The 18,701-nt window shown below is 35.3% G+C and overlaps 1 protein-coding gene across 1 annotated transcript; it reads left to right on the top strand.

Annotated features, from left to right (window-relative positions):
* The first annotated feature begins 147 nt into the window (after positions 1-147).
* Positions 148-17,138, top strand: LOC144446347 (gamma-aminobutyric acid type B receptor subunit 2-like). Its single transcript, XM_078136094.1, has 16 exons — positions 148-390; positions 5,170-5,307; positions 7,151-7,255; positions 8,501-8,566; positions 9,869-10,057; positions 10,383-10,631; positions 11,018-11,081; positions 12,604-12,681; positions 13,489-13,639; positions 14,038-14,170; positions 14,579-14,695; positions 15,059-15,181; positions 15,507-15,684; positions 15,999-16,162; positions 16,718-16,846; positions 17,052-17,138. The coding sequence occupies exons 1-16, from the start codon at positions 148-150 to the stop codon at positions 17,136-17,138; spliced, it is 2,214 nt and encodes a 737-aa protein (XP_077992220.1).
* The last annotated feature ends 1,563 nt before the right edge of the window (positions 17,139-18,701 follow it).

Here is an 18,701-nt window from a genome sequence, read left to right as displayed (position 1 = left end):
CGTTGTCACATCGCGAATGTATACAGTCATGTCTGTCGTTGTTATGCAGTCTCCATATTAACGTCGCATGCATCTGCCAAGTAAGCTTATGTTCCAAGCCAAACGCCTCCACACTTGCAAAGAATAACGCGTGTGTGTACTAAGATAATGAAGCTATTTCAAGTTTCCTTTTTGGTCGTATTCACTGTATATAATTTAATCAAGATCACAAATGGAAATTTGAAGACACCTCTCTACATCGGTGGGCTATTTCCACATGATTACGATGGTTTTTATGGAGGTCTACTTCAATATGCTGAGAGAGCTATTGAACACGTCAACAACAGTACGGCAGTTTTGGACGACTATGAACTTAAGATGGTTTGGAGACCAATCATGAAAGATGGCATTGTAAGTATTTGATATTGTTCACCTCTGTATTTCCTTACTTTTTCTGCAAAGCTCGTGTGACCAACTAAACCAGACTCGATAAAATAGCAAGGATCCCTAATCTTATTTTTGTTGTCTCCCTCTGTTGCACACTGATCGGCTGAGTTGCGGACAAACCACTCTAAAACTGAAATATTTTGTACTTTTTCAAATATATGTATAGACCTGCACCAATTTGTGAACTGTAATATTTATTTGTGGAAAGAGTATATATACCATCATCACGTGTTGAAGTAAGGTAGCATACAGTGATCTAGAGTTGCTTGATTTATTTTATATTCGTTCTAGTGCACTAAGTACTAATAGAGTAGCCCTGTGTTACGTTATCATGTAAAATGCCAGGCCTGGGAGTTTGCAGAAGGAGCAGACGTCAAGATGAAATCTGATATAAATCTCTGTTGGGTAGTTTGTGATTTCTGCACAGAAGATCGATGTACCGAAGGTTTATATGACGATTTTTGATAGGTGATTGGTGAGTCACCGTGTGATAGAAATCGTATAAAATAATTATTCGTCTGGATGGTAGAATCATTGTACTTCGTATAACAACTTGTAAATCAAATAAAATGATTTATTGTATTGCATGTGAAAGATAAAGTGTTGCGACTGTTAGAGTAAAATTGAAAGATCACCTGTCATCACTTATAATACATTGTACTTACGTCAACATGTAATGAATGCATGTTGAAAAGCATTATGCAATCATTCATCTTTATCATTTATCACTGGTTTGGATGGCTTGGGAAAGTGACGTGTACAGTTGTACAGAACATTGGGATTATTTTTAATGTAATGCGCTTTTGTTACAAGTGTTATTGGACTATAAACAAACGTGAAGTAAATGAAAACAGGACACACGTGTTAAGGTCAATTGATTAATGAGACAACACGATGGGTTGGGTCACGTTGTTGTGTGTCATTAAGTAGAGGTCACGGGTGTCACATTAAGTGATCAGTTGCTATATTGATATGAGTTTTATTAAGTGATCAGTTGCTATATTGATATGAGTTTTATTAAGTGATCAGTTGCTATATTGATATGGGTTTTATTAAGTGATCAGTTGCTATATTGATATGAGTTTTATTAAGTGATCAGTTGCTATGTTGATATGGGTTTTATTAAGTGACCAGCTGCTATATTGATATGGGTTTTATGAAGTGATCAGCTGCTATATTGATATGGGTTTTATTAAGCGATCAGCTGCTATATTGATATGGGTTTTATTAAGCGATCAGCTGCTATATTGATATGGGTTTTATTAAGCGATCAGCTGCTATATTGATATGGGTTTTATTAAGTGATCAGCTGCTATATTGATATGGGTTTTATTAAGCGATCAGCTGCTATATTGATATGGGTTTTATTAAGTGATCAGTTGCTATATTGATATGGGTTTTATTAAGTGATCAGTTGCTATATTGATATGGGTTTTATTAAGTGATCAGTTGCTATATTGATATGGGTTTTATTAAGTGATCAGTTGCTATATTGATATGGGTTTTATTAAGCGATCAGCTGCTATATTGATATGGGTGTTATTAAGTGATCAGCTGCTATATTGATATGGGTTTTATTAAGTGATCAGTTGCTATATTGATATGGGTTTTATTAAGTGATCAGTTGCTATATTGATATGGGTTTTATTAAGTGATCAGCTGCTATATTGATATGGGTTTTATTAAGTGATCAGTTGCTATATTGATATGGGTTTTATTAAGTGATCAGTTGCTATATTGATATGGGTTTTATTAAGTGATCAGTTGCTATATTGATATGGGTTTTATGAAGTGATCAGCTGCTATATTGATATGGGTTTTATTAAGCGATCAGTTGCTATATTGATATGGGTTTTATTAAGTGATCAGCTGCTATATTGATATGGGTTTTATGAAGTGATCAGTTGCTATATTGATATGGGTTTTATGAAGTGATCAGCTGCTATATTGATATGGGTTTTATTAAGTGATCAGTTGCTATATTGATATGGGTTTTATGAAGTGATCAGCTGCTATATTGATATGGGTTTTATGAAGTGATCAGTTGCTATATTGATATGGGTTTTATTAAGTGATCAGTTGCTATATTGATATGGGTTTTATTAAGTGATCAGTTGCTATATTGATATGGGTTTTATGAAGTGATCAGTTGCTATATTGATATGGGTTTTATGAAGTGATCAGTTGCTATATTGATATGGGTTTTATTAAGTGATCAGCTGCTATATTGATATGGGTTTTATGAAGTGATCAGTTGCTATATTGATATGGGTTTTATGAAGTGATCAGTTGCTATATTGATATGGGTTTTATTAAGTGATCAGCTGCTATATTGATATGGGTTTTATTAAGTGATCAGCTGCTATATTGATATGGGTTTTATGAAGTGATCAGTTGCTATATTGATATGGGTTTTATGAAGTGATCAGTTGCTATATTGATATGGGTTTTATTAAGTGATCAGTTGCTATAATGATATGGGTTTTATTAAGTGATCAGCTGCTATAATGATATGGGTTTTATTAAGTGATCAGTTGCTATATTGATATGGGTTTTATGAAGTGATTAGCTGCTATATTGATATGGGTTTTATGAAGTGATCAGCTGCTATATTGATATGGGTTTTATGAAGTGATTAGCTGCTATATTGATATGGGTTTTATGAAGTGATTAGCTGCTATATTGATATGGGTTTTATGAAGTGATCAGCTGCTATATTGATATGGGTTTTATTAAGTGATCAGTTGCTATATTGATATGGGTTTTATGAAGTGATCAGCTGCTATATTGATATGGGTTTTATTAAGTGATCAGTTGCTATATTGATATGGGTTTTATTAAGTGATCAGTTGCTATATTGATATGGGTTTTATTAAGTGATCAGTTGCTATATTGATATGGGTTTTATTAAGCGATCAGCTGCTATATTGATATGGGTTTTATTAAGCGATCAGTTGCTATATTGATATGGGTTTTATTAAGCGATCAGTTGCTATATTGATATGGGTTTTATTAAGCGATCAGTTGCTATATTGATATGGGTTTTATGAAGTGATCAGCTGCTATATTGATATGGGTTTTATTAAGTGATCAGCTGCTATATTGATATGGGTTTTATTAAGCGATCAGCTGCTATATTGATATGGGTTTTATGAAGTGATCAGTTGCTATATTGATATGGGTTTTATTAAGTGATCAGTTGCTATAATGATATGGGTTTTATTAAGTGATCAGTTGCTATATTGATATGGGTTTTATTAAGTGATCAGTTGCTATAATGATATGGGTTTTATGAAGTGATCAGCTGCTATATTGATATGAGTTTTATGAAGTGATCAGCTGCTATATTGATATGGGTTTTATGAAGTGATCAGCTGCTATATTGATATGGGTTTTATGAAGTGATCAGCTGCTATATTGATATGGGTTTTATGAAGTGATCAGCTGCTATATTGATATGAGTTTTATTAAGTGATCAGTTGCTATATTGATATGGGTTTTATTAAGTGATCAGCTGCTATATTGATATGGGTTTTATTAAGTGATCAGTTGCTATATTGATATGGGTTTTATGAAGTGATCAGTTGCTATATTGATATGGGTTTTATTAAGCGATCAGTTGCTATATTGATATGGGTTTTATTAAGCGATCAGTTGCTATATTGATATGGGTTTTATTAAGTGATCAGCTGCTATATTGATATGGGTTTTATTAAGCGATCAGTTGCTATATTGATATGGGTTTTATTAAGTGATCAGCTGCTATATTGATATGGGTTTTATGAAGTGATCAGTTGCTATATTGATATGGGTTTTATTAAGCGATCAGTTGCTATATTGATATGGGTTTTATTAAGTGATCAGTTGCTATATTGATATGGGTTTTATTAAGCGATCAGCTGCTATATTGATATGAGTTTTATTAAGTGATCAGTTGCTATGTTGATATGGGTTTTATAAAGTGATCAGTTGCTATATTGATATGGGTTTTATTAAGCGATCAGCTGCTATATTGATATGAGTTTTATTAAGTGATCAGTTGCTATATTGATATGGGTTTTATTAAGCGATCAGCTGCTATATTGATATGAGTTTTATTAAGTGATCAGTTGCTATATTGATATGGGTTTTATTAAGCGATCAGCTGCTATGTTGATATGGGTTTTATTAAGTGATCAGCTGCTATATTGATATGGGTTTTATTAAGTGATCAGTTGCTATATTGATATGGGTTTTATGAAGTGATCAGCTGCTATAATGATATGGGTTTTATTAAGCTATTGTTCCTGAGTCTAATTAAGTGTATTTTATAAACATTTTCCTAAAGAAAGTGATTGTTTGTTTGTTTGTTTATTTATTTATTTATTTATTTATTTATTTATTTATTTATTTATTTGTTTATTTATTTGTTTGTTTGTTTGTTTGTTTGTTTGTTTGTTTGTTTGTTTCAAAGGGTTGTTTATTAACCACATTTGTATTTTATTGAATGAAGGAATTCTGATTGTGATTTAAGCAGATATACACTAGAGGGTTCGCCAGAGACAATTAGTTGGAAAAGTGCTGGCACACCAGACACAAGGAACTTTATACATGAAAAAGACGTTGTCATTCAACAACAACATTGTTTATCAAGTAGTAAAACATAGTAAACTTGTTATTTTATTTAAAAACTCATATATTTCAATTTGTCATCCATACAAGATAGAACCATATTGTACCTTTTCGATTGTCTCCATATTACAGGAAAATATTGGATTGGCATTGCATTCTGTATTCGACTTTGTGTACAGAGGTCCACAAATTGTATATATTTGGGGACCAACTTACAGCCACACTGTTTATGATGTGAATCGACTGACTACATATTACAACATACCACAGGTGAGTTTATATATCTATTGCAAAGCACATCGACCTCTTTGGATATGTGATTGTCAACATTACAACAAGAGAGTTGGACCTCTTAAGATATGTGATTGTCAACATTACAACAAGAGAGTTGGATGGTTTATATTGTCACAGTACAGTACCGATGATCTTCCTTTTACTATTATATAAGATATAATAGACCAAAAAATCAAATTTTATAGGAAACGTGTTGAATTATTCACATAGCACATCTTAATCGAATTCGATAGTAACAAATTGTAATGACTGTATATATACATGTTTCCTCAGGCTGAAAAACACAACACGTTTGCAATTTATTAATTTGCAATTTACATGGTCAATCATTATTTTTTAAAATGTGTCGTATCGATATCACGATGGCAAAGGCTGTTAAAATAAGGTTGATTTAAAGTTTGCCTATCGCCGGGAAACACGTAATTTATAATACATAACTTAAAAACGATTATATCGATTATTTTCCATCGACCAGCACGTATTTTACAAGTTTAGTTAAATTGTACACTTTCAACAGCACGTATCCTACTCGGGAAAAGACGCGATTTATATCGCTATAGACATTTTAATGCTAAGACACAAACTGTTTTTGTTTCTAGAATTTCTCTAGAGCAATATAGAAGACGAGAAATGTAAATCTGGAAAAAGTGAAACATCGGGATGCCACTCACCTGGCGCTTTTCGATTGAGAAATATTGCATTGCATACACCTTTATCGAAGGCGTACATGTTGTCATTATATTAACGACACTTCTCTTCATTTTTGTGTTCCTTATTAATGATTGAGTCGGTATGTTAATTTGATAAAGTAGTCGTCTACACATAAGTAATACATCCGTTTACACTCTAGATTAAACTTCAAGTTGCTAGTTACAACGTTACCATCCACGCAGAGTAGGAGATTTTTACACCATTTCAGTCACAACAGCTAATATTTTTTAAAGAAGAACTACAAAATATCTCGAAACTGAATGTAAAATGTATTCCATTTCAGTTAACAATTGCGGAATCTCAACAACTTTCCAACAGGGCAGTCTTTAATTATACTTCAATCATGTACCCTAGTATTCACCCAGAATCATATCGAGCTATTGTCAGGTATTTTGGTTGGAAGAGAGTTTCTGTTGTTATGCAGGACATCGAAATATGGCAAAGCGTGAGTTGATACAAATTGATTTTAATTTAATTTAATTCTACTCAAAGGAAAAAAAATCGTTTTTACCCCTAGGTCTTTCAATTTATTAATAGCTTGCAAAACGCCGCATATTTTACAGTCTCAGTAACTTTAGAAAAACAGAGAGACAGATATATATCAATATGAAGTTGAAAATTATGCCAAAGTAGACATTGTTATCGAATTGTGATGAAGGTGAAGTGGAACGTAAATAGACTACAATGCCGTAAAATAGACTACAATGCCGTAAAATAGACTACAATGCCGTAAAATAGACTGCAATGTACTTAAATAGACTACAATGTCGTAAAAGAGCCTACAATGCCGTAAGTAGACTACCATGTCGTAAAATAGACTACAATGCCGTAAAATAGCAACAATGATAGACAATGTGGAAAAATATGTTTTGGCATCTGTGCTGATTTTGTCAAATAATTGCAACTTATCGATTTGCAATTACATGAAAACGAAAACCAGTGATATACAAACTAACAAATCATAGCGAATACATATCGCATGTATCAAGGGACAAAAAACACTTTCTTCACTTTAAAAAGATTCAATATTCATTAGTTAGTATGGTTTAAAATTATATTAACTTCAAGTAACAATTATATAACTATTATGGGTCATTTTATTCTCCAGGAAACGTTGTCATGGATACAGTTATTAGAAAACGACAATGTGACTATACTGTCTGTTTCAACTCTGAAGTCTGACAATGCCCGTGACGTTGTTCGAATATTGAAGGTATCCAAGAGATTTACAATATGCAATTAATTTCAGTCCTTTCCGATATATCTTTTTAAAATTGTCGTGATCTTTTAATGTCTTACCCCTAAATAATTATACGAATACGTTTCGTTAAGTTTTAAGTCACCTGGCTTCCATACTGTGTCCTTAGTATGTATTTTCCGACCAAAGAACATTATTTCTGATTTAGTCTGATTGAATGAGAGTCTCCATTTCACTGCAAAATCAGCTGTTATTAATACAACATCATCTGCCCAAAAAATCTCCGGGATTATTTGTGTGTCAATCTGAACCCCTATGTTAGAATTCTTTAACATTTTTGCAAATTCATTTATATAGATAGAGAAAGTAATGGGCTGAGAACACAGCCTTGTTTAACCCCTTCAGTTGTTTCAAAATAATCTGTTTCAATATCATCCAACTTAACTTTGTTAAACAGCTTGTCATACATGTCATCAATGATTTACCATAGGCGTCCTCTTATTCCTATTTTCTATAGCATTACTCTAAGCCCATCCCTCCATACACAATCGAAAGCCTTGGAAAAAAAACTAAAAAAGCCACATAGGTTGATTTATGTATTGATTTTCCCAGGGTAGCTATTCCCTTTAAAATGAAAATATTATCTTCATAGCGTCTATTTTTTCTGAACCCTCCTTGAATTTCTCCAAGAATATTATTATTCTCAATAAATTCTCTTAACGTTGTTTCTATAACTTTTGTATATAATTTTTACACACAAGAATTAAGAGTTCGTGATAATTATTCAAATCTTTGGGGTCCCCACTTTTAATATTGGAATTATTATCCCTTTTCTCCATTCATCTGGGATTTCATTTTGTTCTGCAAAGGTCGTGAAAAGGGTGACTAACGATCTTATGAAATGATGACGACCATGTCTTTGTAATTCATTGGGAATGTCTTCTGTCCCACAAGCTTTCCCATTATGACAAGAACTAATTGCCTTTTTAACATCTTCATGTTTTATTTCAATTCTATCAATTACTGGAAGACCATCAGCACAATTATGAACTTTGTCAAAATCTTAAATTAAGTGTAATTATAACTTCAAGAAATTATTGGTGACATTATTAACATGACAACAAAAGCCTTGTCTACGGTGACAGATAGCATGTCACTCAGCAACTATACACTGCTTTATATGTCGTATTGACATAATGAAGAAATACGAAAACTTAAATTAAAACATTCCAATTGTCGATTTACTGTGTTTGTTTTCAGAGCTTCGATACTAGAATCACTTTATTTGGTTCGTATCCAAAGGAAGCTGCCAATCTTATGTGTGCGGTAGGTTCATTTTCATTTAAATAGTGCGGAGCAGCAACGCTTTAGGACGTTCATCATTCTCTATTGTTCATCTTTTTTTTATCTTATCTTATGCTGTGTTGTTCTGTGCCATTACACTGTACTATATTGTAATTATGATATTATATGTTATATCATATGGTGTCATACTTTACTGATTACACTAGATATAATGTATTAAAATACGTAAACACTTTATTCAGTGTCATTTCATAGAATGTCGTTTCAGGATTGCAGTAGTCTCTGTCGTAGGTTAGATGGTCGACCTGGTAAGTGTTCTCTCTACACAGCCTGTGAACTTGATCATTCAACCCCATTGTTTCCCATGGATACAATATGTAGAGGCCGACTGTTTGAATAGGTCAGTTGTAGCTAATAAGTCAGTTTTCCGGGTTTATTAAAAACAATTAATCGACGATGTTGACGCAATTCTTAGTTATATTGCCGATAAAGGGGAAATGGAGGCTGTTCATATGTTTACTCCCGCTACAACACTTCACAACATGCTCTCCCGCCCTCTACCCAGAAATATGTGTCCATCTCTCGTTTCCACTTTCCTCATATCGGCATACTCTCTACTTCCCTTTCTTCATCATCCAGACATTTCCTCTTCAATAAGATATTTATATTCGCCCTTAGAATAATCTAATGCCACAAAAATACGAGGGAATCTCAGGTATACATTAAGATTGCACTGAATTGAATTGTTATCGATTTTCCCTCTTCTATCTTTAAAAGAACAGCCTCGTTGGCTGCACCTGGTAAGTCACATGATACCTAAACGATGTTGATAACGTCAAATGGTGGCTATATCATGTTGATTGTGGTAAATTACCAAGATGTGATCAAGTTGGCCGTAAACGGAAATGTGACATTTGTCAAATAAACTCGAATATGGTGACATGCTGATTTTTCTTCCTGGTAATAGTTGCAGGCAACGACGCATGACAAAATCCTGAGTTTGAATTATCGAGTTCAAAGGTTATCTTGACAGAATGCTTGATAGTCTCCCTTCCAGCCTATTACGGAGACTAGGACCTCAGACAAATGATTTTATATTGTGAAAATAACACTATTGAGTGATTGTAAGGCCACTTAAATTTGAATATGAATAGAATACGAGATGTATTTTATCAGAGTATTTATTCATAGTTACAGATGAGTGTCTAAAGTCGACCTGTATGTATATTGAAATTAATTACAAACGATATCAATATTTACATGTTGGGCTAGACCTGTGTTACTGTACATGTATATGTCCCATCCATATAATATCAAATCCAGGCATACAAACAAGGCATGTATGGGCCGAGATACGTCTACATTATGCCCGGATGGTATCATAAAAAATGGTGGAAAGAAACGCCAACAAATTGTACGGTTGACCAAATGGATATTATTACCAAGGGGTACATTGGAGTGGATGCGTTGCCAGTTACTGACCATTTAGAACGTATTAATTTTACTGGAAAAGTAAGTGACAATATTCATATGGGTTTAAAGTGTTGTAGACAGACAGACAGACAGACAGACAGACAGACAGACAGACAGACAGACAGACAGACAGACAGACAGACAGACAGACAGACAGACAGACAGACAGACAGACAGACAGACAGACAGACAGATGGATCAAGGAACTCAAAGTCTACCTAAAGAATAGCAAAAAGTAATTCTGCTAATAAACGTTGAAGGAATTTATATTTAGATGGAATGTTGTCTTCAAATGTATCATGACATATTCGCTTATGAATGATACATCTAGAATGTCCAATCTTTTCTACTTCCATTGTTTTAGCCACCAACTAAAGAAGAAATGAATTTCTACAGAGACTTTCGTGCAAGCATATTGGAATCCGACTACAACACTTACGTCGAGTATTCCTACGATATCATATGGTCCATAGCCTTGGCACTCAATTCTGCTGACAACATTCTGTGCCTTAGCAAGGGGGGTAAACGAATACACGAATTCACGTATAATGATTCTGATATTGCCAAGCTGGTGTGGGAAGAGACGAGAAAACTTGTTGTTCATGGAATGACGGTAATTTGCCACACATTCAAAAACTCACAAGTATTATACCTTCTCTCTTTCTGCTCAGAAAAGAAGTTTGTCGTGATATCATCATTGCATCCACAAAGTTAGATGAAATGAAGGCCTGCATGAGATACCATTGTTGATAAAGTTCACAATTACTGAATATCATTAATTATACAAATTATACAGTAATGTGAAAGTCATATGGATCACGTCTATATTAGTCATACCTATCACAATGTCATCAACAAGTTCATCAAGTATAGATGATGTTCTGAGTTACCATTAATTATATACAGACATATATACTCGTATATATATATATATATATATATATATATATATATATATATCATGAGTAGTTTTCTGTCGATCTCATTATCATTATCTAGGGGATAATATTATTTGATAAAAATGCTGTTCGTCAAAGTCCAGTCGTCATCGAGCAACTACAAAGTAAGTTAACAAACATCTAAATATGTTTCAAGAGATATCTTGTAATTAGACCTTTAAGTTTCAACAAGATTTTATTTATAGTCAGAGATGAAATCAATCAATCAGTCAATCAATCAATCAAGCAATCAATCAATCAAATTTATATAGCGCCGATTTCCAGAGCAATGTTCTGTTCTGTTCAGTAGCACCGAATGGCTAAAGCACACCATATGCTTTGGTGAACAAATAACTACATGTAAGATATTACTAGAACCGGAAGTTGAGACTGGTTTTTCAGATTCACACACACACACACACACACACACACACACACACACACACACACGAGCGCGCGCGCACGCACACACACATGCATGCATGCATGCATGCACAATACTGGATCTTGCCGTACACAATACTGACAATACTGGATCTTGCCGTACACAATTTGATATATTTGCAGGTAGTATTTACTCTACTGCAAAACTACTACACAGTTCCAGATAACTTACAGTTTATGACGTAGGTAACTCACCGGAGTACTATTTTTTTCGATGACAATTTCTCTCACGCACGTCCCTGTAAAACAATGTTAGGTTTGTCCGATAGGGCTTGTCCACAGATACCGTTACAGTTCTTCAACCTTTTCAAAAGTTCAGTTCTGTTTTAGGGACGGATTACCACGTATACTCTGGCCAGAGCTTCTTTATTCCTTGGATTTATACGACCATTATGGCCGTCTTTCACATTCAGTCTGAATGAGTTCTGTGACTTGCCGGCCCTCACCGAACTACAAAAGACATTCCCTAACACTTCTGGGCGTGGGGTTTTGTCCACCGGGGCGTGGCTAGCTGACTTCGTAGGAAGCTTTACTTTCAACCAATACAGCACGTTTTCTGGGACATTGAATAGAATATCCTGCCGACTACGCCATTTGTCACGGTTGTTTGCCAATAAACTTGGTTTTCAGGCCGTGCAGTATAATGGTCAAACGTAGCTTTATTACATATATCTGAAAATGTACAGAGAGATACGAGTGAAGCCGTGCTGGCCACGTCTGCAGTACTAACACTAACCTAAATACAATAAATATAAATATAGTAAAAGTAAAAGATACAATGACACAATAACTGAAAGATATAACTAACCTGAAAATGTACAGAGAGATACGAGTGAAGCCGTGCTGGCCACGTCCGCAGTACTAAAACAGTCGCGCGTAATTATATAGGAAAAGTCATGTGATAGAAAAGAAGAAAATGATTGGATGAAGAGATGTTAACAGATGGAGCCAGGTGATAGAGATAGAAATGAATATTTATGAACACAACAACAAAGGAATACGTTACGGTAACTCACAAAACGACATACTAATAATGAGACTGACACAAGTAATTTAATTAACGTACTTTAATTGTACACGACTGTGACACATGTAAGGCTACCTTATGGCAAGAAAGACAACAACCTAAGGTCTCTTCGTTACATATCAATGATTTGTAAACTATCATATTTGAATTTGATATTTGTGGTATTTTTGCACTAGATGGAAATCAAGTGAAAGTCTGCACTTACGATAAATTTACCGATGAGATGATATGCACAGATCAGTTTACATGGGAAGGTAAGATAACATTTCAACAAAACCTCATATTTTCTGTACGTTGTTGAGTGAACCATGTCATACATTGTATATCTCTGTCATAACTACTTATCAAGTTCACTGTTATTTTCTAACCATCAAACTCTGAACGGATACAATGTTAAGCTTCGCATTGTTCTCTTGATAATGGTGAGTTTTACCTAATAACCCCTTATTTACCTTCTACGATTAACGCTGAAATGTCACCTTAAATGATTTGTTTGTACTACAAATGACCAGACATCTTTGAGGTGATTCTTTGAATAATGACTGACAAGAATTAAGCTAGCCTAGAATTCAGTCATGTGGGCCTTTTTGGTTCTCGCCATAGATGTTAGGTGAGAGCCAACAATCCCCAGACGACTTGATTCTCTGCTACCAATGCAGTGAGAGGTAACAATCTCAACACTACTGGACTCTCCGCTACTATAGCAGTGAGGGCCAATAATCCCCAGACTACTGGACTCTCTGCTACTATAAATGTTCATCTGAACCAAATCAGCCTTTTTATACGTTGACACAGACAGACAGACAGACAGACAGACAGACAGACAGACAGACAGACAGACAGACAGACAGACATCATAACTTCAAGCCGAAGGTATAAATATTACACATTCTCTTGGTGTCATGCGAACAACAGTTGATCTTGATTTATGTGTAATTGTCATCATAGGAAATCTTTTCTCACTACATTTTTAACCCGTTGTTTGAAAGAATTAATTATTTCATGGAATAGTAACTGAAAACAGTAACGAAAATTTGTTTTGATTCCTTTCTCTCTCACAGGTGATACCCCACCTGTAGATGGCGTAACTCATCTACAAAACATTCTTACATTGTCAGATGTATACATTTGGGTTATTTATTCTCTGACAACGATTGAAGTTTTGATGGCAATAGGTTTGATTGGAATGAGTATTGTCTACAGAAACAACAGGTAGGAGTTATCTATGGCAACTTAATTACAATGGTGTATTTTAATTAGTTCTATATAATTAAAATTGTGATCAGCAAATGATTATTATTTAAAAAAATATTTGTGTACATGAATGAAAAAAGACACTACAAACTCGTGAGTAAAGTAATGTTTGATTTCAAGTGTTTTGTTCTGTGACCAGCGTTTCCTACTTAAGTTTGTCGACCAAAGTCATTACACATTCATCTAGTATTGTGTCCCACGGAACTTCCATGATTTATAGTCCAACTACTCTATTATGAAGAGGTCAATTTGTCTTATACTTTAAGTTTTCGTTTTGTATTTGTATCACAATTGACACAAATAAAGCATTGACACAACATCCTATTATTTCCTCAACTTTTCATCAACATTTACAGAGTGATGAAACTAAGTAGTGCCATGGTAACCATATTCATCCCGATTGGCTGCCTCATCCTGTCCATCAGTGTATTCCTGTTTGGGGTGGATTTATCCAGGGTATCACCAGGAATGGTCACATTTGTATGTCTAGTAAGTGAGAATAAAGCTGAAAAGTCTCTTGGGCGTAAAATTGGTGAAATTGTGACTTATCAGAGAGAAATACAGACATTCAATTGATTTTTATTTCACCAAAAGTGCAACCAAATACATGATAAGCTTACAGTCGGTGAAAGTAACAAAGAAAACAGTGGAAGTGAATGGTGAGAATTATGGCAAGACTCCCTTGGCAACTAATTAAAGACGTCGACATACGAAAAGTTTTTTTTCTCTCTCTCCAAATTTGAAACTATATAAATATCGACCTACCCGTCATGCAAAAGGCTAACGTGTATAAAGGGCTGGGTAAATTTGCTTACCTACACTTTCAGTTTAAGAGTATTATCCATAATGGCTTTATTTTTTAATTTGATATTTTGGTTTTCCATTGTACGTCTTTAGACTCGAGAGGTGTTTATTTGGATTGGATTGTCCCTTGGCTTTGGTGCCTTATTTGCCAAGACCTACAGGATACATATTATTTTCAACAGTGCCCTCAGAAAAATGAAAACCACCAAAGTAAGTGATTTTATGAACCAATTTTGGTTATGGTGTCTGTCTGTCTGTCTGTCTGTCTGTCTGTCTGTCTGTCTGTCTGTCTGTCTGTCTGTCTATGTGTTGTCTGTTTGTATGTGTGTGTTGATTTTTTGTAATTTGGACAATTAATTTACAATCAAAACTTTTGATATAATATAAACAAATAATTTCTAACGATTGCAGTTTGAATCAGGAAAATATAACCGACTTATGAACTTGATGTGTACATTTCAGAAAAAAAGGCATGTTCAGATAACCTATGAAAGCTATAATGTATACGACATGTCATCGTTGTCGTCATCAACAAAATAAACAAGTGACATGTGTTTCGTATTTTTCTTACAGCATTTAAGAGATGGAAAATTGATATTTTTCATCTTGACCTTGGTAACTCTAGATGGCGCCCTTCTTGTTGTTAGACTTCTCGTCGATACCACTTCACTGGAGGCAGTTCTCCTCGAACCCTCGGTAAGTTGAAATGTACTCGTTACTATCAATAACGCACCCAATTGTGATATATTTATCAGTGCTTTAGTTATTCTAAATTAGTATTCATAATGTGCAGAATAAGATTACGCTTTGAAGTAGAGTTTTACATTGAATATGCACACACGAAGGCAAGTGCACAAAAAGACACAACGCAATATATACATTAAAGAAATGAAAACTGGGTGGCGGGTCTAAACAAAAAATCTGACTACAGGGCAACTTACTCTACTGTAAGTGTTTGGAGTTTTACAGCTCACTGAAATGTACTGTAGACAAATGTCTAACACGTTTTATCTCTTATCAGATGGATCTATCTCACCCACCACAAGAGATTATGATAACACCTGTTGTCAAGCTGTGTTCATCCAAGTATCAGTTGTACTTTCTCCTAGTTGTGTTGATAATTAAGTCCATTTTGTTTCTGTCGGGGACATGTTTGGCATGGAAAACTCGCACAGTACATGTCAGCGAACTGAACGAAAGTAAGACTTAAGTTTATTTCTTATTGATCTGTATAAGTAGATGGGTTTTCAATACATGTACATTTTCAGTCTTAAATGTCCAACAGATAGATTCATAGATGTAGTACTTCCGCCATGACAAAACAGGAGGAAGAAGATGAGGAGGACGTCGATGCATGGGGGACTAGAGGAGGGAAGGGGAGACTGAGATGTCATTTAGATTGTGGACGAATTTCAAAACTCAACCAAGTATGAATGAGACTATCAGTTGGAAACACTAAACAATCTTTGGCAAAACGATTTGAATATTTGACATATGGCGTCATATCTTACAGGTCAATACATCGCACTTTCAGTGTATGTTACCGTGGTAACATCTGTGATTGCTACACCTGTCGTCGTGGTAATGCAGACAAACGTGAATGTTGTCTTTGTGGTCGTTGGTGGGGCTATTCTGATGGCAAATGCCACTGTAATGTCTCTGGTCTATGTACCAAAGGTAATAGTGCTCAGTATAGGCTAAATATGTCGTCAGGGAGTGGAGTTTGAAATTTTATGTCCACTGCAATTTCACAAGATAGGGAGAAGCGGATGGATCAATGGTTGGATTATATTGGTGGGCACTGGATGGATGGATGGATGGATGGATGGATGGATGGATGGATGGGTTGGTGGGCACTGGATGGATGGATGGATGGATGGATGGATGGACGGACGGACACTGGATGGCTTGGTTGGTGGGCACTGGATGGATGGATAGATGAATAGATGGATGGATGGATGGATGGATGGATGGATGGGTGGGTTGGTGGACACTGGATGGATGGATGGATGGATGGATGGATGGACGGATGGATGGGTTGGTGGGCACTGGATAGACGGATGGATGGGTAGATTGATGGGTAGATTGATGGGTGGATGGATACTGGATGGACAGGTCGGTAGGACGGACGGACAGGACATTTCTCATTCTTTTCCGTCACGGTACAGAATGAAGAAAACGCCGCGTGTTGCATGGTTCTTACCCTAAACAATGCTGTCTGCCCTCTTTCAGATTCTTCTGATACATAGAGAACAAAAACATCCTGGAAAGTATGACAAACAGACGTTTTTATTTTGTACAGCCAAAGGAGATGAACCCAATCGAAAAGTTATACAGGATTTATCTGATGAACTCAAAACAGTAAGATTTTTTATTGTCGTCGTCGTCGTCGTCGTCGTCGTCATTGTTGTTGTTGTTGTTGTTGTTGTTGTCGAAACCACTTTTTAAATATTCAATATCTTTCAAACAGGCCCTCTTGTGGTGAATTGTTCATAGTATTTGCAGTGATGATAAAATCTTGATCAACTTCAGTATGGTTACTTTTTGGTTATCATTTTTCTTTCAGAATCGGAAATTTCTGCAGAAGGTAAAGTTGATATTAAGAAGTATGGAATCGGTAGCTGATGATTTGGAAGACAGAAAGAATACATGAAGTATACCCTGAAAATGATGTGTTTTTTTTCTGAATGAAATTTTAACGTTAAATATCGTATAGACTATAGACTTCCTCAGACTATTTGACAACAAAACAGACATGGAATGTAGTATCATATGGCATTGGGGCATGGGGATCGATTGGTTGCTATAGCCAGCTCAGAACCCAAGTCGTGTCATTTGAAGCTTGTCATGACTGACTGGTGCGACTAAAAGACCAAAGTAGTATTCAAAATTCCTCCATCCCAAGGAATTTCCCAACAATTGTAGTTCAATTTCTTATCCTATGCCATTTTGGTGTATAAAACAGTCTATTTGTGATGGTTGATACGAAACGGTCTATGTTAGGGGGTCTAAAACCATGGCTATTTGTGATGGTTGATACAAAAACTTTATGTTAAAGGAGGCTAAAACCATGGCTATTTGTGATGGTTGATACAAAAACTGTCTATGTTAAAGGAGGCTAAAACCATGGCTATTTGTGATGGTTGATACAAAAACTGTCTATGTTAAAGGAGGCTAAAACCATGGCTATTTGTGATGGTTGATACAAAAACTGTCTATGTTAAAGGGGGCTAAAACCATGGCTATTTGTGATGGTTGATACAAAACGGTCTATGTTAAAGGGGTCTAAAACCATGGCTATTTGTGATGGTTGATACGAAACGGTCTATGTTAGGGGGTCTAAAACCATGGCTATTTGTGATGGTTGATACAAAACGGTCTATGTTAGGGGGTCTAAAACCATGGCTATTTGTGATGGTTGATACAAAACGGTCTATGTTAAAGGGGTCTAAAACCATGGCTATTTGTGATGGTTGATACAAAAACTGTCTATGTTAAAGGGGGCTAAAACCATGGCTATTTGTGATGGTTGATAAAAAATAGTCTGTTAGAGGGTCTAAAATTCATGGCTATTTATGATGGTTGATACAAAACTGTCTATGTTAGGGGGTCTAAAACCATGGCTATTTGTGATGGTTGATACTAAACCCATCCTTAACTCAAAATCCCTTATAAATGTGTCATTTGTATGATCTTGGTAACACAGACTCTCACCACTGGGGGGCTCTACTACAAGACCAGACCAGTCATCACCCAGACAAGAGTCTGGGGAAATGTAATCCCATAACATAATGTAAAAAAAAAGTTGCTTGAGACAAGCAATCCTGTCGCGAAGGAACCTGGATCGTTCAGCGTGCAATATATTCCCAGAATGCACTGCTTTAGGAGAGGGATGTGGAGCAGGTGATTCAAGATTAAGTGTCCCCAGACTCTTGTATGGGGTGGTATTATAGTAAAGCCCCCAAGACTATCATTTCTACAGTTCGTCCACCCTTTGAATCTGTGTTCAACATATTGCAACGTCAGAGTATAAAGCAATGTTCCTAAATGTTCAACATATTGAGTGGCAATGGGATAAACCTTTACTTTGAAGTATACCACTCATAAACTACTACGGAAAGCAAGTTATCAGCAAACTAAGATGGTGCCTAACTAAAAATATAGTAATATAAGCTAGCATAGGCTGTTGATGGAATTCTACTCACAGTATGATGGT

This window comes from Glandiceps talaboti, chromosome 15, assembly GCF_964340395.1.
Source record: "Glandiceps talaboti chromosome 15, keGlaTala1.1, whole genome shotgun sequence".
Classification (NCBI taxonomy): domain Eukaryota; kingdom Metazoa; phylum Hemichordata; class Enteropneusta; family Spengelidae; genus Glandiceps; species Glandiceps talaboti.
This window is presented reverse-complemented; position numbering and strand designations above follow the sequence as displayed.

Bases quoted from the DNA above. Each gene is read 5' to 3' on its own strand.
- LOC144446347 (XM_078136094.1), top strand. From the start codon at position 148: ATGAAGCTATTTCAAGTTTCCTTTTTGGTCGTATTCACTGTATATAAT. The intron at 10,632-11,017 runs GTAATTTGCCAC...ATCATTATCTAG, and splicing joins TTGTTGTTCATGGAATGACG to GGGATAATATTATTTGATAA. The intron at 13,640-14,037 runs GTAGGAGTTATC...CAACATTTACAG, and splicing joins ATTGTCTACAGAAACAACAG to AGTGATGAAACTAAGTAGTG.